Source organism: Patiria miniata, unplaced genomic scaffold (assembly GCF_015706575.1).
Source record: "Patiria miniata isolate m_02_andy unplaced genomic scaffold, ASM1570657v1 HiC_scaffold_3, whole genome shotgun sequence".
Taxonomy (NCBI): domain Eukaryota; kingdom Metazoa; phylum Echinodermata; class Asteroidea; order Valvatida; family Asterinidae; genus Patiria; species Patiria miniata.
Window position 1 is genome coordinate 8,479,638 of NW_024037069.1, and position 25,527 is coordinate 8,505,164.

Sequence of the window (25,527 nt, forward strand, 5' to 3'; positions counted from 1 at the left end):
CCGTTCTTTAATCTTCTGCCTTGTATGGGACAATTTCCGCTCTGGCCTTGTCCTCCAGATCGTTGCTCCCCAATACAGGCGAAAACATGTTTTGTCCTGCACGTGTATTCTACAGTAGGTAGGCGCATAAGAAAATATTTTATTCACGGTCGAGGAACGAGTTAGGGAATTAGTGCACCGGCCGGGGTGGTATCTGGCAAGCTCGGTAATCTGGCAGTGAATCGCTACTACGAGAAAATGGATTCAAATATAATGTGGCCATACAACTGCCACCAATATAACGTGTTTTCGGTGTCACTGTTATTTAACAAGGCCAAGCGAAACAAAAAACCCGCAAAACAATTTCTAGTCCTAAACAAAGGAGACGGGGCCCTTTCTTTTTCAAGATGGCGATTTCCAATCTTTTGTTTTAACTCTATTTGTCGATATGTCGCCTTGAAACAGATTCTAAATTTGCAGCCGTAGCTATAACATTGCTGGAAGGACATACAAACTATATTGCAAAAGAACGATACAAAAAGTAGGCGGTCAGGAAAACAATGGAGCGGGCGGGCATGAAAAAGTGGTTAATTGTTTTTACTTGGCCTGAAAGGACAGACAAAATAAGAGGCAATGACACAAAATTCCAATTTCGTGATGGATTGCAATCACTTTTTCTGAACAAGAAACGCCCAAACAGTAAGTGAACTAACTATTGATTGACCTCAGTAATTCGGACAACATTAACTCAAACCTGGAGCCTGGTGAGATCTCAGCGATCGATAGCAAGGGTTGCATTGTTGTAGAGCGCCCAATTGCACGTAAAAGGCTACGTGGTACAAACGTTACTACGGGGGAAAACAAATTACTAGGTACAAAATGTATCAAAGTTGCGTGGTACAAATGTTAAGAGGTATAAAACGTTAATAGGTACAAAAGGTATAAATGTTACGTGGTACAAATGTTACGAGGTAAAAAAGTTTAATACCGGGTACAAAAGGTATAAAAGTTGCGTGATACAAAAAGTACGAGGTTAAAAACGTTGATAGATACAAAAGGTATAAAAGTTGCGTGGTACAAACAGTACAAGGTTAAAAACGTTGATAGATACAAAATGTATAAAAGTTGCATGGTACAAAAGTTACGAGGTAAAAAAAATAGGTGCAAAAGGTATGGCACAAAAGTTACAAGGTACAAAAGTTACCAGGTACATAAGTTACCAGGTACAACTTAGTTAAAAGCTACAAAAGGTATCAAAGTTACCAGGTACAACAGTCGGGTGCAATTCTCCATGGAATGTTTTAGGAAACATCTCTCCCTCCCCCGCTTTACTGTCCAAAATAATGACGGATTTTCGGGATCTCCTTGGAAATATAAAGAGACAAACGGTAGCGTGCATGCCAATATATCCCAGCACATGTCTTGAAGGAATGCGGAGCCGGAGGCAGAGGGGGGGGGGGCGATTTTTCCAGGGCCAACAAATTAAGTGCCCCTCTGGCGGTTATAATGGTGTCCTATATGGTGGCGCGGTTCAAAACGGACGGTCGTGGGCACCATGGAACAATATGTGGTGAATTTCAACTTCTGTCATTCAGATTGCAATATTCATACGTACTGGCTTGTTAATTGGTAATATCAAGTTACACTCTCTTCGTTCAGTGGGTCCGTGGTGTCGCAATCCGTGTTGTTGTCCGCCGGCAACTATTAAGTAGATAAAGAGAGAGTGTAAAGCAAAAGTCATTCAATGAGTTCAATGATCCAGGGTTACAGCAAACTCCTTCATTTCAGTCGATATATTCTTATTCCCATCAAGATTAAAATGCGAATTTTGAAAGGAGAACAAATAATGTAAAGTATCTCAAACAAAACAGAGGGTAACAGAGGCCTGAACCAAAGCTAGTGCAGTATTTTTAATGTCGTTTTTTTCAGGCCTCGGTGCTTTCATGCACCTTTTTCATTCCGTCAGCTCCAACAAACCATTCGAAAATCGCGCAGGATATTCGTTTCTGCATAAAGGTTGCCGGTATGTAATCCATTCCGATATTTTTGGAAGCAACACTTACTTTACAACGACCACAATGTTACCTAAAATGTATTTGTCATTATTTCCATTTACAAGTTGTATTAGCGTTCTGTGATATCAGAGATAGACCTACTATACTAACATACTAGAAAGTGTTTGCATACCTGTATTCCATTCGTTTGTCCAGGCTTCCTCATCTGAAATGACATTGAAAATAGAAGATATTATACATACTACAACAAGTCATGAGCCCTTATCATTGACAAGACAGAGAAGAGCATCATTCCTGTATTTAGGCGTATGTCTAGACACCTTGTTCAATGCGCATACTCAAAATATGACATCATTAATAACTAATTAAAAAACCCAAAAAACTACAAAACAAAAAACTTGCTTGGATCTGTCTCCCGTAAGAGACAAAGCGCCCTAACTGTTTCTTCAAGCAGATGACATTTAGTCGGCTTAGCTTCGCGATCCAGTATACCAATTCTAGATTGTCAATGTGTGTCGCAAATTGTCTCTGAGAATATATAATGAAGCTGGTGTTTGCAAATGGATATTCGAATCTTCGGTTCCTTCTGTTTAATTAGGCTGAGGCACAACATTTCCTGCATTTTTCAGTCCTCCGGTCTGCCGTAAGTTTTTTTTTTTTTTAAAGACCCTTTTCCATGACTGTCTCCGAGTACTCAATTCTGCGCTGGAAATGGGGGCCGGGGGCAGTGATAGGGGCAGATGCAGACGGGGGCGTAGAGGGGGTGAGAGAGACTCAAAAAGAGAAGAAAGAGGAGGGGAAACACATTTCGACTACCATTGGCCCGTTCTTTAATCTTCTGCCTTGTATGGGACAATTTCCGCTCTGGCCTTGTCCTCCAGATCGTTGCTCCCCAATACAGGCGAAAACATGTTTTGTCCTGCACGTGTATTCTACAGTAGGTAGGCGCATAAGAAAATATTTTATTCACGGTCGAGGAACGAGTTAGGGAATTAGTGCACCGGCCGGGGTGGTATCTGGCAAGCTCGGTAATCTGGCAGTGAATCGCTACTACGAGAAAATGGATTCAAATATAATGTGGCCATACAACTGCCACCAATATAACGTGTTTTCGGTGTCACTGTTATTTAACAAGGCCAAGCGAAACAAAAAACCCGCAAAACAATTTCTAGTCCTAAACAAAGGAGACGGGGCCCTTTCTTTTTCAAGATGGCGATTTCCAATCTTTTGTTTTAACTCTATTTGTCGATATGTCGCCTTGAAACAGATTCTAAATTTGCAGCCGTAGCTATAACATTGCTGGAAGGACATACAAACTATATTGCAAAAGAACGATACAAAAAGTAGGCGGTCAGGAAAACAATGGAGCGGGCGGGCATGAAAAAGTGGTTAATTGTTTTTACTTGGCCTGAAAGGACAGACAAAATAAGAGGCAATGACACAAAATTCCAATTTCGTGATGGATTGCAATCACTTTTTCTGAACAAGAAACGCCCAAACAGTAAGTGAACTAACTATTGATTGACCTCAGTAATTCGGACAACATTAACTCAAACCTGGAGCCTGGTGAGATCTCAGCGATCGATAGCAAGGGTTGCATTGTTGTAGAGCGCCCAATTGCACGTAAAAGGCTACGTGGTACAAACGTTACTACGGGGGAAAACAAATTACTAGGTACAAAATGTATCAAAGTTGCGTGGTACAAATGTTAAGAGGTATAAAACGTTAATAGGTACAAAAGGTATAAATGTTACGTGGTACAAATGTTACGAGGTAAAAAAGTTTAATACCGGGTACAAAAGGTATAAAAGTTGCGTGATACAAAAAGTACGAGGTTAAAAACGTTGATAGATACAAAAGGTATAAAAGTTGCGTGGTACAAACAGTACAAGGTTAAAAACGTTGATAGATACAAAATGTATAAAAGTTGCATGGTACAAAAGTTACGAGGTAAAAAAAATAGGTGCAAAAGGTATGGCACAAAAGTTACAAGGTACAAAAGTTACCAGGTACATAAGTTACCAGGTACAACTTAGTTAAAAGCTACAAAAGGTATCAAAGTTACCAGGTACAACAGTCGGGTGCAATTCTCCATGGAATGTTTTAGGAAACATCTCTCCCTCCCCCGCTTTACTGTCCAAAATAATGACGGATTTTCGGGATCTCCTTGGAAATATAAAGAGACAAACGGTAGCGTGCATGCCAATATATCCCAGCACATGTCTTGAAGGAATGCGGAGCCGGAGGCAGAGGGGGGGGGGGCGATTTTTCCAGGCCAACAAATTAAGTGCCCCTCTGGCGGTTATAATGGTGTCCTATATGGTGGCGCGGTTCAAAACGGACGGTCGTGGGCACCATGGAACAATATGTGGTGAATTTCAACTTCTGTCATTCAGATTGCAATATTCATACGTACTGGCTTGTTAATTGGTAATATCAAGTTACACTCTCTTCGTTCAGTGGGTCCGTGGTGTCGCAATCCGTGTTGTTGTCCGCCGGCAACTATTAAGTAGATAAAGAGAGAGTGTAAAGCAAAAGTCATTCAATGAGTTCAATGATCCAGGGTTACAGCAAACTCCTTCATTTCAGTCGATATATTCTTATTCCCATCAAGATTAAAATGCGAATTTTGAAAGGAGAACAAATAATGTAAAGTATCTCAAACAAAACAGAGGGTAACAGAGGCCTGAACCAAAGCTAGTGCAGTATTTTTAATGTCGTTTTTTTCAGGCCTCGGTGCTTTCATGCACCTTTTTCATTCCGTCAGCTCCAACAAACCATTCGAAAATCGCGCAGGATATTCGTTTCTGCATAAAGGTTGCCGGTATGTAATCCATTCCGATATTTTTGGAAGCAACACTTACTTTACAACGACCACAATGTTACCTAAAATGTATTTGTCATTATTTCCATTTACAAGTTGTATTAGCGTTCTGTGATATCAGAGATAGACCTACTATACTAACATACTAGAAAGTGTTTGCATACCTGTATTCCATTCGTTTGTCCAGGCTTCCTCATCTGAAATGACATTGAAAATAGAAGATATTATACATACTACAACAAGTCATGAGCCCTTATCATTGACAAGACAGAGAAGAGCATCATTCCTGTATTTAGGCGTATGTCTAGACACCTTGTTCAATGCGCATACTCAAAATATGACATCATTAATAACTAATTAAAAAACCCAAACTGTACATAAGGAACCTCTAAACAACGTTCAGTACACTAGTATCCTGCTTCTGTGCTTATTAAGACAACAACTGTACAAGGATATAGATATCTGCTATTATTTGCTTAGTGATTGATTAATTGAGAGTGTTCACGAGTTTAACAGAACACAGTTCTGTGTGATCGGGCGCATGCCCCAATTTACCTTGCAGACAGCAATAACCAAACCAACGATGGCAGCCAATGACAAGCAAAAAGCAACTGTGAGCCCAATCACGGCATTCTGTGAGCTATCTCGAGCGTCCTTCACCGCAAATGTAAAGCCCATCTCAGTAGGCACAACCGTTGCAGCTGTGGTAGATTGAATTGATGTCAAATCTGCAAATATTTTTTTTAATATTCGTTAAGAAACCACTATTATAGTAAATGTAATCAATAATTTGTATAACTGCGTTTGTGTTTGATACTCAGAAGTTGTTTCGTCGACAATCGGATATAGCGCCCGAGTATTTCCGAGTATATAATATAGGTTTAATTAACTGCTAATTGCTTATTAATTTTATTTTAAATGAGTTGATAATTAATATTCATTGTTTTCATTTAATAGAAAACTTGAAATTCAACGACGATTTTGTGCATCAAATATACTCGGATCGTACGGGCGAACTTTTTGCTGTGTCCTGTACAATGTTGAATTTGACGACCGTTTAGTACCGAGATTTTCCAAAACTCGGTCTTCATTCGGCTCCGCCTGCTAACAGTGCTATTTGGTTCCCTAATTTTGAAGAATCCGGATCACCATTACTCAATGTTATCTTACAAAATCATCAAACTGTATTATCATAACCGTATGATATTACGAAGCAAGTGATTTATTTAAAGATTTGATCAGAACATTAAAAGCTACAAGTGATAAAGCGAAATCGGAAAAAAAATAATCCGTAACAAAAAGAGGACTAGAAGTTCTAATAAAGGCATATAATTCAAGAAACTTGCTTGCTCATTGCTCTTGAAGCTCTTTAACATTAAAGGTAAACATTGAAAATCATTAATTTTGCATGATATCAAAATTATGCAGTGTAGGCAAAGATAACAAAATGTAGTTTTTTTATCACAAAACCTACGCGGCGCTACCGTTTGTTCCAATGGTATTGTCTAAGAAAGACAGCGCAAACAAAAACACTTTAACCAAAAATATGAGGCCAGATGAGGACTACAAAGCGTATAATTGGCGGACTTAGACCCTAAGCCTCTACTGGAACTTGGGTAAAGTTTTGTATTTAAAATTGAAAGCACTCATGTAATGCAGAAGCAGTAACAGTAAACAACAAAATATTAAACGTGGTTATACAGAGTGGGCATGTCGGCCTTGCTTTTGCCATTTTTTGTAGCTGTTTCAGGATTTCAGTTATTTTCGTATTAATTCAATGCATTGTCCCTTTTGTTCATTTAGCGTTTGAATACAGCTACTGCCAAATTGAATTTTCGCCCGGCTGCACTCGACACGTACTTCGGCGTTAGTAGTGTGTTGGGTCTTCATCGGACAAGACAAAAGAATTTTATGCATAATGCACAAAGACAATGGACTCATTAGCATATCAATGAAACTAATTAGCATATGGATGGATGATGTTAGCATAATAAAAGAGCGCATGGGCGTATGTAAGGTTTACCGGACAAGGGATGGGTCTAAAAAATGTATTGGACAAAGGGGGCAGCCCACCCGGCTAGATGGAATAGCGGACAGAGGAAGACCTGAACCGGAATAGCGGACAAGGAGAGAGACTTGAGCCGGATTATGAATGTCAAACGTTTGAAATGACCAAGACTATCATTGTATTCATTCAAAGCAGTGTGCAAACAGTGGATAATAAAAACAAAATGCAGGCCACACCAACAGAGCGCCAATTAAGCCGACTAGCTGGAAATCTTGTGAAAAAATGTTTTTACTCTGGTAAAAATGGAGAGTGCGAGCGACCTTGGGAGAAGTTAATGATGAATCTCGGTCTATCAAGAGCCGCTATGTATAGACATTTAGAGGAAAACAAATTTTGTGAATGGGGGCAATGTTTTAACGCGCTTATACAGTTACTCATTTACTCATTTGATTAAATAATGAGTAATGATGAGTAACAAAATGAGTAAATGAGTAACGAAATGAGTAAATGAGTAACGAAATGAGTAAATGAGTAACGAAATGAGTAAATGAGTAACGAAATGAGTAACGAAATGAGTAACCAAATGAGTAGCAAATGAGTGAATGAGTAACGAACTGAGTAAATGTGTAACGAAATGAGTAGCAAATGAGTGAATGAGTAACCAAATAAGTAGCAAATGAGTGAATGAGTAGCAAATGAGTAACCAAATAAGTGACGAAATGAGTAACCAAATGAGTAGCAAATGAGTGAATGAGTAACGAAATGAGTAAATGAGTAACGAACTGAGTAAATGAGTAACGAAATGAGTAAATGAGTAACGAAATGAGTAACCAAATAAGTAGATATATATTAAATGATTTCATCCGTTCCTTACCATTCGGAGATTAACCTTCAAAGCTTCAACATGAATACAATTTCTGCAGTCAAACCCTATGCTTGTCACCAGTGTGACAAACGCTTTGGACGGAGATATAACCTCTTGAGACATACCGAAAATGCACATGCTGAAGATGAATCCGACATAGACGAAGTTGAGGTGGATAATTCTGAACCTGAATTTAAAAGCAGTAGATTTGAAGATCCGGAAATGGAAAACTATGAAACTGAATCTACGTATGATGAAGACGAAGATCTTGAGGAAAATGATTCCGAATCCGTCACGGAGGTGGAAGATGACGAATCATCTGATGAAGATGAGTCTAGTTCTGATTTGGAAGACAATGCAGCCTATTTAAACTGGTTGGGAGAGGCAAAAGAAGCGATTGATGAGATGTGGAGTGAAAAACATGAAAAGTACATCAACGAGGGCATGAGTGAAGATCAGGCCACGGAAAAGGCCAACAGGAAGACCTTGTGGGCAGTCAAGCGAATCTTTTTCAACAAATACAAAGATTTTTTGTCAAGTTACATACATCTGAAAGATAATGATACTCATCAAGAAATTATGGACGAGATCGAAGACAGAGTCAATCATTCCGGTATTCTACTGCCCACGGCTGTCAGCCGGGTCATATCTAAACACCAGGCCAAATTTGACGGCCTGTTCCATCAATTAGATGAAGATGACGTTAACGAGGAAGACAGTGACGATTAAAGACTAGTCAATGTTACATTAAGATCACTGATGATTTAATTGCAAAGAATACATTTAAAAACAAATTAAAAATAAACACGAGTGTTTCATTGAGAAATGACGTCAATAAAGAAATGATGTTATCATGTATACACTTTCTGCAGTTTTTCTTTGTTGGTGTTGTCTTACAGTTAAACAATCGGGAAAGCCCTATTGTCAAGCAGTCATATAATTAGTGTTTGGGCGCCCTGTCAATAATCCCCGAAATGTTTACGGTCTTTAATGCTTCATGTATGGCTTTATCACGCACCGTGTCCAACTTTGGGACTTTGTTGGGGTAAAAAAGTTAGTTGCCTTATGACACTCTAAATCTTCAATATAAAATAGAAGTACGTACTATTGCTTTAACACAAAAAGACCTAGTTATATATATATATCCTTGATTTTGTAAACAAGTCCGGCACGGTGGTACACTAGGGTTCGGTGCATTCCTGTACAGACAACGGTAGAGGGGTATTAAGGCTTGAAATCATGTTTAGTCAGTCAACTTCATTGACTTCTTTCACGTACAGATTTTTGAAGCTCCCGCACATGCCGTGCGCTGCCAATTAAGTCCCATTGTCCAATAAAGGGAGTCAGCGTTCACTACTGTTGTGTAACTCCTGGCAATCGATATTTAGAACGCTCAATAATCCATCCCCCACTGTACATGCAGGTAGGTTCAGTCGGTGAAAGATAATCGATATAATGAACACGTCTTGAAAGAATTACGTCTTTATGGATTAGGGAAACAGCGCTATCTGATCGGACGGTGTAAATATACAATGTGTACATGTAGGATGCAGTCAGTCCCTTAATACAGATGTACGTGTACATACTGTACACACCGAGCCGACCCTGAAAGTTTGTATTTTCTACGACCACCGCACACAGATATACGTACATAGATGGTTCTGGCGGTAATGTGGAAGAATACAGTCGACTCTCGTTATAACAAGGTCGATGGGACTAGCCAAATTACCTCTTTATTACCTCTTCTTTGTTATGAAAGGACAGCGAAACAAAGAAACACAAAGAGAACCTGAGATTTGGGACCTCAGAATTTGCTCTTTATAAGCAGAACCTCTTTATAAAAGTGCTCTTTATAATATAATGAGAGTCGACTGTATTGTGCAATTGTTATTGCACCTGGATAACACACACGATATGACAAGGCAAATATCGGTGCAGAAGCACGGAGTTATTTATTTGCTCCATGATCGGTGCGGTCATCGAGGGGTGATTGACCATCGGTCTCCGTATGGAACGCATGGACTCATTAGCTCTCTGATCTTTTATTAACACAATTCCTCCCTGGTTAAAACAATCATCGGACTATACCGTGCAAGTACGCTGTTCACCGGTGAGTGTTTGTTTACTATAAATACATAACTTAATTTTTTCAAACTTTTTTAAAACTCGACCAGAAGAAACTCTTGCATGTCTGTACACATACACGAACTTGTTCGTGTGGATTGCACAATGGACTACCGAGATGAGTCATTCGAAACAAATCTTAAGGGGTGTTTCATTCTAGACCATGTTCGCCGTACTCGATAATAATTTACTAAAAGATAAATTCTTCAATTAGACAATCATAATTGTTTCTTTCTTTCTTTCTTTCTTTTTTGGAAGGGGGGAAGGGTAATGGTTAACTGCAGCAAAAAAATTGTAAGCGTTATGATCAATACCGCAAAATCGACTGGCATTCAATAATCGTTCAATCGTGGCATTTTTATATTCGCGTCGTTTCCACTCTATAAGCGCGTTAAAACATTGCCCCCATTCACAAAATTTGTTTTCCTCTAAATGTCTATACATAGCGGCTCTTGATAGACCGAGATTCATCATTAACTTCTCCCAAGGTCGCTCGCACTCTCCATTCTTACCAGAGTAAAAACATTTTTTCACAAGATTTCCAGCTAGTCGGCTTAATTGGCGCTCTGTTGGTGTGGCCTGCATTTTGTTTTTATTATCCACTGTTTGCACACTGCTTTGAATGAATACAAATGATAGTCTTGGTCATTTCAAACGTTTGACATTCATAATCCGGCTCAAGTCTCCCTTTGTCCACTATTCCGGTTCAGGTCTTTCCTCTGTCCGCTATTCCATCTAGCCGGGTGGGCTGCCCCCCTTTGTCCAATACATTTTTTAGACCCATCCTTTGTCCGGTAAAACTTACACACGCCCATGCGCTCTTTTATTATGCTAACATCATCCATCGATATGCTAATTGGTTTCATTGATATGCTAATGAGTCCTTTGTCTTTGTGCATTATGCATAAAATTCTTTTGTCTGTCCGATGAAGACCCAACACACTACTGGCGTTCGTAATCGGCAACCCGAGAACACTGTTAGCGGGTCACTCGAATCACGGATCCTAGACACCAGGATAAACGACTGTTCTGAGATCTAGTACAAAATGCACTCAGTGGACTTGCCTTAATTGGTTAGACGCGTGATAATGGGCATTAATACCCGTTGGCGCGTAATCGCTAATTCTCCAGATGTGCCATTGTGTTGGGTTTTTCATGACATCTAAAACGGAAATATTCATAAAACTGTAAGCAAAACTATTTCTTATTTAAGAAATAAATACTTCAGGATATAACAAATGGTACTGTGCAGTTTTTGTCGTCATAGGTGAAGTATTTCCCGGGGAAATAAACGTCAAATTTCGAGGAGAATACCGTTTACCCAACTTTCGTTTTTAATTAGGCTTTTATTAAAACGTTTTAGAGAGATGTGATGCCGAAACGATTAAACAAAAGCGACATTTCATTGTTCATCTTAAAGCTAAAGATATTGTGCTCGGCATTACCATGGTTATGTAGTTATCACTTATCAGGATTCAATGATAAAGACCAAAAACGTAGACACATGGATATTCCAAAATTTAATTCGCTGGCTTAACAGACTTCGAGGCCAGATCGGGCGCAAAGCCTTGCAAATCTGAAAGCCACCGCGCGCAGTGGTCTTTGTTGCAAAGTATTCATGGTATTTGCCACCAGTACGGGCTGTTAGCACGCGTCTAACCAGGAGTTGGGTATGGGTCGAGTCGTTAATCCTTGTGTGTAGGATCCGTGGTCGAATACACCCAGAAGTTCAACTTACAAAAGTTGTACAATGAGACAAAAACATTACATATCCAGGCTTACGTGTTGTTTGAAGGGTATATGCTGTGACCGTCACGTGGCTACCATTCCTGGCGCCCAGAGCCTCCCCGTATGCTTGACATCTGTACAGCGTGTCCACACTACTTGCTATAATTGGGATGGATGCCGAAGTGGTGAAGGTGATCACCGTATGCACACCTGAAACACAATACAAAAGATATTAATATTTCACTATAGCTGGGAAAACAAGCCAACTACATGAATTTTCCAAGAATGCTGGACAATATGACCTACAGAAATACTTGCTGGGAAGAGCGTATCACAGGCCACAATGTGGTATTATGTGCTCATGTACCCGTCGAAATATATTCATGAGATGAAATGATTGCCAAACGAAAAGAGATCTTCCAGCCTGGGACATAATTAGCAAACTACCTCTGTAAGAGCCAGATTATGTTATTTTCCTATTCCGGAGGATTCAGATTCAGTCACACCCTGTACTTACTCGGTTGTACGGTGAACCTGTCGCTGATGAGTTGTGTGTCGCCGTCACAATACTCAAGCAGCCATCTGAGAGCCACGGCAGGCTTGGTATCCCGTACGATGCAGGTCAACATTGGTTTCTTGATGTCGTTCAGCAACGCGGCCTCACACGTAGTTCCGGAGATGCGTTCAGTGCATTGAGTTACGTCGGGAAACGGTTCTTTGGGAGATACTATACAATATATAAACACATTTAACATTACTGAGAAAATAGGATATGGGGCTTCAAAGTGTTATCACAATCTTTTACAAGATAACAATTGTACGGTGACCTTGCTAGAAACGTTTCTTGCCTCAGATTCTACCATAGATTGGTCTGCCAGCAGTTATACATGTACATGTATATGTAAAACTAGTATTGACTATGCTGTCTTGAGTTGAGAAGCAGCAACATGGAAAACGCTTAACATTTTCATTGCCAGAAAGTTGCTAAGTCCTTGGAAAACAAAAAATCAATTTCAAAATATAAGAACCGACTATTGCAGTCTTCCTGAAATTCGGCCTAGCTTTTGCCCCATTTTCAAAGAATTTTTGTGTGCAAAACTATAAAACTTTGAAAACCGGTAATTAAACGGTTTAATTCTACGTCATTGATCAAGAGCGATAGTTGCATTGTTGTGTAGCGTCCTTGCATATGAATTGTTTTTCTTACTTCATCGCGCTAATGTCTTGGTCATTTCGTAGCAATGGGGGTGGGGCCATTGCTACGAAATGACATATAATGACACATATAAATAAGACCGTCTGTATAACTTCAAACAAACACAGTTCCTATTTACAGCTCTGTACTCGTTCGCCGAAGGTATAGGGCGAATCAACCCTCGGGTGAGTCATTGAACCCTTTTTCCCAATCGCGGATTGATTCCATAGAAAAACGCTGATGCTTGATCACCACACGAAGGGGCGTATGTTTTCAACCAGCGGGAGCGCCATTAATTGAACCTTTTCTCGATTGCTGATTGGTTCCATAGGAAAGCCTAGGGAGAAAATAAAGAAAAAGTTAAACCGCTGAAACGAAATGGCCAAGACGTTAGCGCGAGAAGGCACACTGGTCTAATTGTTGTGCCATTAGAGGGCGCACTATGCACCGTCCACTATGATCTTAGGCCAAGATCAGGTAAATCACAGCTTACTTTCACAAATTCACAAACTGGTTGCCCCCTATTATGAATAATGGGTTCAGGTACAATGTTCATCTCAGCACAATACGCTGAGGGAATATAACACAGCTCTTTTCTCTACGAGTGATTTGATAAAGTACTAGTAACAAAGACAACGTGACCTCGGTTTCTTATATTTGGATATTTTGTTTTCCATTTTATGGATTCTTTATCAAGCGTTTTGTTTTATTGTTTTACGTCTACATGTATGCAGACTGAAATTGAAGGAATTTTGGTGGTCTCCGGTTTCTTTTTAACTCGGGGGTGTTGTGGGTAGTACCAGGCAACGGATTCCATTCACTCTAACCCCCGCCCTGCAAACAGGACGCTGGGCCGGATACGCTGAAGAGCTTCACAGAATATTGTGGAGGAAGTGGCCTATGACCTATGTCTAAAGCTTCTGGCTGCAGCTGTTCAAGACCGCAGTTAGACAATGTGCACAAATGCTATTCGAAAACTTCCCATAGAAATACGTACATTCCATACCGGATGTGATTTCTGTTTCATTGCGGACCATGTGTGGACAAAATTTTGAGCGTCGTGTAATGGAATCCGACCATTAGTGATTCGAAACGGAGCCTGAGCAAGTGATGCGAATTGTAAATTTCCTACATTATTACGCTTTTCAATGAAAAAAGCCCATCTCTAAACTTGAATGAAAGAGTAATAATGACTCCGTCTTAACGGCCGTTTCAAACCTTGCAGAGTCATGACTTTGATGAGGCGCAGGTCACAGGTCACGCACAATCCAACCAATCAGAGTGTGAATTCATCAGAGTATCCCAGCGTCCTGTTTGCAGGGCGGGGGTACGAGCGAACGAATTCCAAAGAAATGCACCACGTGCAGGAAAAAAAATTACTAATCACCAACCCACTCACCTTTGACACGCATAGTCACTTGCTCATCAACCATCATTCTCATCCTAGGTTTGACCCTACAGTAGTAGGTCCCTTCATCCGAGTCGGTGACGTTCTCAATAACCAGAGAGAAGTTTCCGTTGATGTCATACACGCCCTCCGGGATGCCGTTTTGTGGAGCGACGTTCCCTAGAAAGTAGGAGATCAAGATGTCTTCATCTCGTAGTACAGGGGAGTACCAGTACATGGCGTCGATCTGATCCAGCAGGATTCTTCCGGATGTGACGAGAGGGCAGGACAGGATGCCAGGGTGGCCTCGCTCCAGGAAGATGGTTCCACCCTCGTTACTTCTTGCTTGGATGCGAATAACCACCACAGAAATGACTACAACAGGGAAAGAGTACCAATGGATCTTATTAGAAACTATAAGTTATCAAATTCTAGAGAATTATGTTGGTGGACAATTAACGGAACTAATGTTTAAAGCAAAAGAGTACTTGTTGTATATTACATGTACATTTAAATAAGTTGTTGTCCAACACAACTCATATATGGCAGTTTTGGAACACGTAATTTTACCCAGAAAATGGAAGTTTAATTGTATGGTGGCAGTCCCAGATCGGTACATGTTTGTAGCACAGTTTTAATCTAGTTTAGTTTTGCACTTAAGCGATAAAACAACTGCACTAGCGTCCTTTGTTCGGCGCCCGATTAGATTGCGTCACAAGGCCTGCCTGCTTTGCGTGGCCAACTGACAACAGTCCCATTTACAAACGGTACGGGCTTATTTTGCAAGAGGGCGCTATAACAAATTCAGTGAGTAGCATTTCGAAAGCATACATGCAGGCGACGAGGACTGCGCGATGGAATTAAGCGACCACAGTTTTTTCTTCTTTTTTTGTCGACATCTCAGAACGCAAACATTTCAATAGGTCAGTTTAATGATATGTCGTATGATACGCTAACCCCTGAATAAACCCATTTCTGATAATTACAACAACTGCAAATGATGTACATTCCCTTTAAGGTTCATCAGACAAATTCAAATGAACTCCTTGACGGGTTTCAAATACTATTTGTGCTCATGAGCTTTAAGGAAATGTTTGATCCTTGTGCTTTAAAATTATTCTAATATAAAATGAAAACTAACAAAACTTTTGTACGAGCCCAATTTGCGGCTAGCAGAGAGGTTTTTTTTTGGGGGGGGGGCTGAGTCCTATTCCATCTCTGTCCAGTTGCTTGACTAAGGGGGAGGGGCCTGGGGCCGGATCGAGTCCTCTTCCCCTCCCTCCCCTTCCCTATTAAAATAAACTTTTTTATAGCATTGCAAATTGAACCCAACGCCACGGTCTCGGTTATAGACCTCTGGAGTACGACGGTTTTGTATCGCTTGCATAGGCATGAGTCATTGTGTGCATTGATTGTAACAACGCTAGGATAACAAAGAACACCGGCCCTAGCTCTGGGATAAGTTCAACCGAAATGTCTATTGCATCCATTTCGCTGCTCTGAGTCAAAGCAACTCCTGACGATACGTTCTCTCCGCAACAATGTCCATCCGTTGAAAAAAAGGACCTGACATACAGGATGAGTCAAAGCGGAACCCAAACCCCTAAAATCATATTCCATATTTTAAAAAAATTTATAGCACCAGAAATATTACTGACTGGAAAGCCAATTTCATAAGTTACTTTTAGGTGAAATAATTACTGAAATTGCTTAATCTGTTCAAAGAATATTACCATTTCAACACAATGACCCTTAATCCTCTTTCGTCTAAAAATGCGATTTCAAGAATCTTCGTCACTATTGTCTTCAAACAACACCAGCGATAAAGCCTCAGCCTTACCGTGGTTGTTAATAATGATATTGTGTTCTACCGTTGTTGACAGTTGTTAAAAAAAGTATTGTGTGTCATTTTCTTTGTTCTTTCTAAAAGTCAGAATAGACAATAATTTTGGTTTGTTTTGACGAAACAGGTTTAAGGGTCATTGCGTTGAAATGGTGGTATTCTTTGAATGAGCAATTTCAGTCACTTTTTCCGTCTAAAAGTAGCTTATGAAATTGTTTTTTTTTAGTCATTATTATTTTTGGTGCTATTTATTTTGTTAAATATGAAATATAATTTTGGGGGTTTGGTTCCGCCTTTTTTTGAATCACCTTGTACAAACCACTCCCAAGAATCTCTTTGTTTGCCTCTATACAAAATGATTTACCTGATTTGTTTCAAAAATACTGTTCAAAATTTGGAGTGCAAAACGTAACTTGTGAATGCACACATTCGTATGGCTATCTGACTGAAGTGAGCAATGGATGTCATTTACCTAGAACCATCCACAGGTCTGCTTTGTGTGCTTGGATCATGGTGGAAAACATCACCGCTGGAAAGGGAAAACAAATATAATACTGCAAATAAGCAAAAGATAATTTGCAGATTTTTGTTCTTGTTGAAAGCCCCTACTACTCTATAGCACTATACGCGTATCCATGGGGGGAGTTAGGCGGGTAAATACCCCCCCCCCCCATAACAAGAAATTGTAACGACTGGCCCTTTCTATTCAAGTGACCTTTTTTTCCACCAGCTTCCCCCTAATATTTTTAACGAATGCCCCCGTTTTTCCGAACAAGTGCCTTTTAAAAAGAGGGAAGTCGTGCCCTTTTTGTAGCAGCGGCCGTAACAAGTGCCTTTTATACATTTCCTGCATGTGCCGCATTGAAAAGGGCCATATATTTGGTTTCGTCTCTTTTAAACAGCGCTCCCATTTGAAAATGGTACTACCAGGGCCCCCCCCCCCGAAAAAAATAACACGTCCACATTTCAGCACGGATGTGCGAGTGCACTTTTCAACGAATGTTTAACCCTCCCCCCCCCCACCAAAAAATAATATTAATAATAAATAAATAAATAAGATGACCTTGTTACGCCCCTGGCGCTGCATTTACACAGCCTATAATGTTTTTAATGAAAACATCAGGAAGACAAACGCGGAAGGTTTCAAATAATGCATCACACTAGGAGAGATCCCCGTGCAACGTCCCCCCCCCCGGCCATAATGATCCACAGCCCCGGTATCTTTATGCCTTGAGTTTGTTTTAAATGTAAATTCTTGATATGGTCGACCGAATCTTTTGCTTAATTTATAAGCCTTGTAACTGTGGCGAATTGTCCTTTAAGTTGGGCTGAGATTCAAGGATGAGAATCTTTGGACTTGGTTGATCTATGAGGGATGAATATTTAAATCCCTTCGTGGATGCCTTGCTTGAAGATATCCCACAACTGATCAACTGTTGAGGTCTGTTCACCCATAGCAATTTCATCAGCTATTTGGGAAGCATGATGATGAAAACTTTTCCAGTTGGCCTTGCTGTACAAGGGCACTTTCCAAGGAAGTTGTTTTCCGTGCGTTGGTTTTATGTCTAATTCTGTATAGACTATGTTGTGATCGCTGATACCAGGGATGACCCGTGTTCTGTTGATTTGGTTAGGGCGATTTGTAATGATCAGGTCGAGAATATTTCCAAGACGGGTCGGTTCTTCAACCATCTGAGCCAAACCGTTGTCATCTAGTATATCACCAAACTTTCCGTGAACTGATGGATGATGAACATTGGTTTTGAGAGATTTAGTTGACCAATCCCAGCCAGGGAGATTGAAGTCCCCACCGAGGATAACTGTAATGTTACCATGACCAGATATTTTCTGGAGAGATAAATCTAATGTGACAGTCTCTAGTGTAACAATATCGAAAATGTTTGCACGACGGAGCCATTGGAATGTCCTACTTTTTTTGGTGAAAATGTGAATATCAATTTGTTTGCTCTCCTTTTCGATGCACCACACAAACTGATGGAAACATCCCCATTGGAACGATCCATATTATCAGCGGGGTATTTTCAGTTTTTATGTCATTTCTAACAAACGTGGTAGAAGTTTTTGTCCTTAATCGAGTATTATGAAGAATATATAATAGGCCTATGCTTCCGATTAATGTAATTTTTCTAAGAAAAAAAGTCGATTAAATCCGTCAATTTTTTGGATAAACTTCAAGACTCTCTCTCCAGTTTCTGTACAAAGTTGTGTGTGTAAAATTGCTTTTTTTCCCCGCTTATTTGCTGCTGCACTGACAATCTTCAACTTAATTGCCTTAATTATGCTCGCGCCCTCTTTTGACTGTCTGCTGATGTGCATCCTTATCGCTTCGCTCGCAACCCCCACCCTGCAAACAGGACGCTGGGAAGGGCTGATGACGAATTAATGCTCTGATTGGATAGATTTTACGTGACCTGAGACCTGCAAGTCATCACAACTACGACCCTGTTTTGAAACGGCCGTTAAGACTGAGTCATTCATCACTCTTTTATTGCTATTCATAAATGCGGCACCCTTTTTTGGATGAAAAGCATAACAACGTAGGAAAATCTGCTCTGTGTGGTAAATTTTTAGCTCCCATCAGTTGCTCATACAGGCTTCGTTACGAATTCACGAAGAGTCGAAATGCATATCATTCGACGCTCAAAATGTGTCCACATGTTCCGCAATGAAAAAAAAAATCACATCTGGTATGGTGTATATGAATTTCTATGGCAAACTTTTCGGATAGTATTTGCGCACATTGGCTAACCGCGGTCTACAGCTGCATCCAGATGCTTTATACATAGGTCATGATAAATTACCCAGAATGTTATCCCCACTTCCTTCACAAGATTCTGTGAAGCTCATCTGCCCTTCCCAGCGCCCTGTTTGCAGGGCGGGGGTACGAGTGAACCTTATCGCTTGATCATTGTGTACACAATTTGTGAATGTGAGTTCTTGGAGCACGTGTGCGTGGCAGCTGCAACATTATGGCCTTTGTGTACTTGCGTGGTTGCCCATGGATCAAAAAAGAGATTAATTTTCCAAGGCTTTGTGCTCACCCCTTGTATGTGTGAGTTTGGGCAAAGAATTAGAATTAGTACATTTCAGGGTGGTAAGGGCACACTATATATAAAAGCAATGACACAATATTTCGATTCCGTGATGGCCTGTAATGACTTCAGAATATATAAGAAACACACAATTCAATCAGTGAACTTACTAGTGATTTACCCGTAGTCTGGACAGCACTATAACTCGAATCTGGAGCCTAGGGTTTCTTGGTGTCACGGTGCACTTCTCCGGCGTGCTAGCTTCTCCGAGAGGGAAATTTCGCTTCAACACGCATGCGCAAAATGCATAGTAGGCATGGGCGTCGCGAGGGGGGAGGGGGGGGGGGGCAAGGGGGGCACTTGCCCCCCCCCCCCCCGGAAAAGCAAAAACAAAACAAAACAAAAAAAAGGAAGAAAAAAAAAGAAAAGAAAAGAAAACAAAAGAGGCGCGATCGAAGACAAAGTGGTGTAAATTTAATGAGTTTTGGGGGCAAAATGTCCCTGCCCCCCTCTAAAACGGATAAATCGAGAATGTATTGAGAAATACAAGCATTTTTTGGCAAAAAAATGTTTGCCCCCCTCTAGAAAAAATCCTGGCGACGCCCATGATAGTAGGGTACATTTTAGCCAAGTTTATTGTGTGTGCTGAGTTTGTTTTGGGTAGTCTGGTTCCAAGACCTGACAATTATTCCCGACGCTCACGTCCAAATTGTAGGTCAGGGGTGCAGACCAGTAAATAAACTTCCATAGACCCCAATGGTAAATACTCCCACTTCGGAAATTCGGGAAAAATACTCACAACTCTCCAAGGTGTTCGAGACACACATCAAATTAAAGCTTATTTCATCATCCTTTATTTTCTTTTCAATTTTTGGGGGGTCAACTAATGACTTTTAGGAGAAATTTCCATCCGAAGATGATCATCCCTGAAAATAGTCCTGAAGCCCGTCGCCATTTTGAAAAACGATGCCTACACTCCAAAATAGAGCGCTTTAAGGGCCCCAATTTTATCCAAATTGAACGGAACTACAAGCTCACAGTCGTGTGCACGGCTTCCACCCATATTTTTCACAAAACCCTCAAGTTCATGGCCCACAGCATGCTCAAAAACTGGAGATTTTGAGGGCATGCAAATTGTGATTTGTCCGGCGCAGGCAATTTCGGACCGATTTACTGGTATACACCCTATTAAGAGGCGAGGTTTTGGAAAATTTTCCCAAAATACTTGTACGGCACGAGGAAGGATGGATGACTCATATTTCATCAAAAAATTGCGAGAAAAAAATCTCTGACTGCGATTTCTGGCCTTAAAACAAGCCCTCTGTTTGCGGCTGCCTGTGTTCGGACGACGGTCCATCGGTCCCATTCAGATTTAGGGCGCATTTGTGCGGAACCGCCATTGGTGACCACTTTTGAAACGCTGCCCCCCCCCCCTTTTCAAAGCTCGGCTTTATCACTTTAAGCTTTTAATGTTCTAATCAAATGTTTAAATAAATCACTTATTTTGTAATCATCATACAGTAATGATAATACAGTTTGATGGTTTTGTAAGATAACATTGACTCATGTTGATCTGGAATCTTCAAAATCAGGCACCCAAATAGCACTGTTAGCAGGCGGAGCCGAATGAAGACCGAGTTTTGGAAAATCGTCAAATTCAAAATTGTACATGACGCAGCAAAAAGGTTGCCCATACGATCCGAGTAAATTTGATGCACAAAATTGTCGTTGAATTTTGAGTTTCTAAATGAAAGTAATGAATATTAATTATCAACTATATTTATTAATATTAATTTTATAAAAAAATCTGCTCCTCCTGCCCCAGTTTCTTCGTTTACAAGCCTGACGTCCCACTCGAAAGTGCTTTCCGATTTTTCGAAAAATAAAAAAAAAATAGTAACAACAAAACAATGTGTTGGAAAATCACTTCAATAATCGAGATTAAGATTATTGGTTTGTAAAAATAACTTATGTTACATCTGCCGGAACCCGGGACTGAACCAGGGACCTTAAGATCTTCAGTATGACGCTCTCCCAACTGAGCTATTCCAGCTGATAAAATGAACATTCGCTATCGATATCCCAGAAAAGGGCCCTATCAAGAGGTTTGGGATGCTCCCGTACCTTGCCTATTAATCAAGTAAAATATAATGTACACCGTCAAACACAAATTACTTGCTTGAACCCGGGGTCGAACTTGCTTCGGAAACCCCAAGCAGCTCCAATGCTCAATTGAATTTCGACAATTTTCGAATTTTCAAGGAGCACAATGGATAGAATTTCTTCAGCTATATGATTGAACTTGAAAGGAACAACTCAAACACCCCCCCCCAAAAAAAAAGTTGAATCGAGAGGATTAAACTTGCCAGTGTTTTGTCTTTAAAAAAAATTACGAAACAAAGACGAAATAGGGCCTAAATCGCCAGTCATTCATGAGGACGATACCAAGATGTTTATTTGGACATTGTCAAAGTCTAGTCCAAAAAATTGACGCCTGGAACCAAGTTGGAATTGCCGGAACCCAGGATTGAACCAGGGACCTTCAGATCTTCAGTCTGACGCTCTCCCAACTGAGCTATTCCGGCCGATGAAATATACTTCCCATCGTTCAAAAGGACGATACCAAGCTGTTTATTTGGACTTTGTCAGAGTATTGCCCCCCCCCCAAAAAAAAGACGCGAGGTACAACGTTGACTTGCCGCAACCCTGGATTAAGCCAGAGACCTTCAGATCTTCAGTCTGACGCTCTCTCAATCAACTGAGCTATTCCGGCAGGTGAAATAGACACACTCGCCAGTCGTTGATAACTATGAAACCAAGATATTTGGCATCGCCAAGGTTTAGCAAAACAAATGACACAGTATTGATTGAATTGCCGGAACCCGGGATTGAACTAGGGATCTTCAGATCCTCAGTCTGACGCTCTCCCAACTGAGCTATTCCGGCTGGTGATTTTGTTCTAAACTTGGGACCAAGATCTTTAGCATTGTCAGTGTCTTGTTGACAAGAACAAAAGTGAAAAATCACCTGATGATCATAGTTCTTATTACCGGAACACGGAATTGAACCAGGGACCTTCAGATATTCACTTTGACAAATATGAGCTTTTCCTGCTGATGAAATCATTCAAAATTGATTTGAATTGACTTGATTTGATTTGGTACGAAGTGAGCAAAGAGTGCCCTATTCAAAAGTGGCCCCTGGTTTTTTTTATAATAATTTAAAAAAAATTCAAATAGGCCTATCCTTATGTGCAACTTTGGTGTGATATCCCGATGTAGGACTTTGCCAAGTATCAACGTAAAAGTAGAAGTGGAATTTATATGTTAGCTGAAGATCATCAACCCAAAAAATCCCAGTATCTTGATTAATCGTACCCCGTAAGAAATCTTGGACATTCTCACCCAGCCAGGTCACCCCTAGTTTTACAGCATATTTCCTGAGGTATATCTTTAATATTGCTGCGAACAAGCCATTGTAGGCCATGGAGTATCTAACTTTTGTTTGCAAAAGCATCCCAGAACATGCACTTGTCAATATAAAGTAGTAAAAAGAACTTTTTTTTTCGTTTACATAAAATTCACGTTGAGAACTCGTCATGAGAAAAACATTTTAATTGTTGAAGCGCACGGACAGTATATAGGCCTACATCTTTATTGCATTACTGAAACTTCGCTGTAGGGTCCACCCTAGTACAGTTTGTCAGAATTATTTATGGAACTCGATCTGAATGTCAAAGATTTACAAAAGGTTCAGCAAAATGAGCCTTGAGATGCATGTAATAATGTTGTAAACTGATAGTTGGCGTACTGACTGGTGAAAATGAATAGCGCCCTCTAGCCTGAACAAAACATCTACCATAAAAATGAAATAGCGCCCTCTAACTTTACACTGATATTCCAGCGACTACCTTCGTTGTTGTCTATGGCTAAAGCTATAGACCTTTCTGCGCTTGAATGGCAAACTGCATATTTGCCAACCACGGCCTGCAAAACTATGGAAGGCCCAACACTGCAAAAATGAAGAAGAGTTATTACAGATCACCAAAATATGATACTTGAAAATACAACATTTTCAACAAAACTACAAAATAATTCCTACATATGCCTTTTTACTATGTGTTGATGGCGTTTTGAGGACTTTTTTTGGAAAAAAATATGTTGCCAACCACGGCTTCAATTTATGCGCTTACGGCAGCCCATACAAAATGGCGCCAATGTTTACAAACAAAAGAAAGATCTATTCACTGTAACGCAAAGGGCCACTAATCAGATGGCTGATGTCAAGATTTTCGCGCGGACAACAGCGCTCTCAAGAGTCAATACCATGCAAAGACAGAAATACGTTAAACAGACTTATTTATTGAAAAGATACATCAGCCAAACAGTAGGCACGATAGCCAGTCACTTTGAAATTTTTTTTATGCCGGGGAAACAAACGAATGGTAATAATAGTGTAGTTTAGATCCCGTTCCATAAAACGCAAGACTTTTTTTCAAAATAAATACCAAAAAATGTTACTATAGGCAAGTCTTGTTGATGTGTGCTTGGAATCATCTAGTTCGCCAAGTGACGTACAGTACCATGTTGAATATCAGCTAAAAAGTAGCTTAATTTTTTGGAAAGAGGTACGTTATAGGGTTTTGATTTATCATATGAATGGAACTTGTAAAAAAAACACCTCGTTATGTGTGGTATTTCGAAGCCTAGCGTGTTCTATTCCCAAGGAAATAAGAACTGAATGATTATTCTCAATGATGACCCGGGGGTTCATTACAAGAGAAAATCGGGGGAGGGGGGAGGGGGCTAACACAAGCCATGCCCCCCCCCCCCAAAAAAAAGCACCCAATTTTTTTTTTTTTTAAGTGACGTCGCAATAAAGGCAGGCACTGCGTACACCACCATCTTCTCAAAATATTTGGTTAAAGTGGTCAGAAATTGCCTCAGATCGCACCACAGATCATCTAGAATCCAATTTTTTTTCGGGGCCCTTTTAAGCGGCCCAGGCCCGAGCCCAAGCCCCTCGCTGTTTTGTAGTTTCTCTTCTTTTAGATTTGAATTGGAGTACGGCGGGCGTGTAGGCTGGGGGAGGGGTACATTAATTCGCAAACATCATGAAGAAACTATTGAGGCAATTTTCCGGTGTCATATGAAATTTTGACTGCAATAAAATCTGTTTTCTCGTACAGTACTTCATTGAAGGACTTTGTGATCTCTAACAAAGAGATACAACAATAGTTAAACACTCGGGAAAAAAACACAAAGTCAGATTGTCAAAGTGTCAAAGTGACACTCTTCCAGGTCGAAATGATACTTTCCTGGATCAACTATCATTTAAAAATTGTCAATTTGACCCGGACTAGTATCAAGTCCAATATGACCCGCATTCCGCAGGGCATGCATATCTGACTCGGGACGCCTAATACTTATTCCCATTAAATCGTAAGTGTAAGAGTACTAGCGGGATGCCGCGCTTCGCGCGGCACCCGCTAGATGGGTGGAGTTGACTGTTTCGTAATAATTACTGTGTACAGTGAAATCTCGATAATTTAAACTCCAATAACTCCAAACAACTGTTAAGTCAAATAAAGAATCAGACGCTCTGCTGCACGCGAGCCTATTTGGACTCGCCACCAGTCTCACTTAAGTTGTATTTGCGTTTAGCAACGTGCGCGCACATAACATTTCCTGCGGAGATTGTGCGAGGGTCCAGGACATATTGTCAATATAGGGGAAGGGGCTAGCTAAATTAAAGGGTGAAGGGTGCTAGTCGGAACGCCCAATTTCCGTACAACCGTCAACCATGTCACAAATATTTCCGGGGATGGGGAGAAATATTTCCAGGGACGGGGAGAAATGTTTTTTGTTATAGAGGGGAGATGGTGATATTGAAATCGCTGATATTGTGGAGGTTTATGTTTGTGCTGGGATTCATACCGTTTAAATGTTGTTTTAAATTGCGCACCGATTAGGAAGGTCTTGCTGTCAACAGTTGAATGAAATTAAGTATTTATTGCCGACCGATTGTCTCATGCAATGTCTCATTACATGTATATAAAGCTCATAACTACTGTTGTGCTGGAATATTGTCCAGTCAAATTGAACATTGATTTTTGAAGGTGCCAAACCATAAAGGACGTATACACCAACTGTACAATTAGGTAATTTAGATGAAACGCGGTTTGATCTTGGCCTTTACAACGTCGTATTCATCGTTCTCACTACAAAAAGAGGAGGGGGAAGCCAGTGGGGGTGGGGGTTGGATATTGTGTGGCCTATTTACATGGGCGTCGCCAGGATTTGTTTTCTAAAGGGGGCAAAACATATTTTTGCCAAAAAAATGCCTGTTTTTCTCAACACATTCTCCATTTATCAGTTTTAGAGGGGGGCAGGGACATTTAGCCGCCCCCCCCCAATTCATTAAATTTAAAATTAAACTCATTTTTTCCCCTTTTTTTTTCTTTTTTTTTTGCTTTTCCGGGGGGGGGGGCAAGTGCCCCCCTTGCC

General features: G+C 40.4%; 1 protein-coding gene, 1 long non-coding RNA gene and 3 other non-coding genes across 5 annotated transcripts; all 5 read right to left on the reverse strand.

Moving 5' to 3' along the window:
* Window positions 1-3,354: 3,354 nt before the first annotated feature.
* On the reverse strand, window positions 3,355-11,747 carry LOC119738578. Its single transcript, XR_005272477.1, has 4 exons — window positions 11,598-11,747; window positions 5,374-5,546; window positions 4,983-5,015; window positions 3,355-4,496 (listed from the first exon to the last, which is right to left on the reverse strand). It is a non-coding gene; the product is annotated as an uncharacterized LOC119738578 (long non-coding RNA).
* Window positions 11,748-12,043: 296 nt separating this feature from the next.
* On the reverse strand, window positions 12,044-19,300 carry LOC119736428. The gene is made up of 4 exons (XM_038210447.1): window positions 19,192-19,300; window positions 16,441-16,497; window positions 14,138-14,500; window positions 12,044-12,270 (listed from the first exon to the last, which is right to left on the reverse strand). The coding sequence occupies exons 2-4, from the start codon at window positions 16,490-16,492 to the stop codon at window positions 12,044-12,046; spliced, it is 642 nt and encodes a 213-aa protein (XP_038066375.1). The 5' UTR covers window positions 16,493-16,497; window positions 19,192-19,300.
* A 1,701-nt stretch (window positions 19,301-21,001) lies between these two features.
* Window positions 21,002-21,074, reverse strand: Trnaf-gaa. Its single transcript has one exon. It is a non-coding gene; the product is annotated as a tRNA-Phe (tRNA).
* Window positions 21,075-21,533: 459 nt separating this feature from the next.
* Trnaf-gaa lies at window positions 21,534-21,606 on the reverse strand. The gene has a single exon. It is a non-coding gene; the product is annotated as a tRNA-Phe (tRNA).
* Window positions 21,607-21,894: 288 nt separating this feature from the next.
* Window positions 21,895-21,967, reverse strand: Trnal-gag. The gene has a single exon. It is a non-coding gene; the product is annotated as a tRNA-Leu (tRNA).
* Window positions 21,968-25,527: the final 3,560 nt, after the last annotated feature.

Bases quoted from the DNA above. Each gene is read 5' to 3' on its own strand.
- LOC119736428 (XM_038210447.1), bottom strand. From the start codon at position 16,492: ATGTTTTCCACCATGATCCAAGCACACAAAGCAGACCTGTGGATGGTT. The intron at 14,501-16,440 runs GTAAATGACATC...TCCCTGTTGTAG, and splicing joins AGACCTGTGGATGGTTCTAG to TCATTTCTGTGGTGGTTATT. The intron at 12,271-14,137 runs GTGAGTGGGTTG...TATATTGTATAG, and splicing joins AGTGACTATGCGTGTCAAAG to TATCTCCCAAAGAACCGTTT.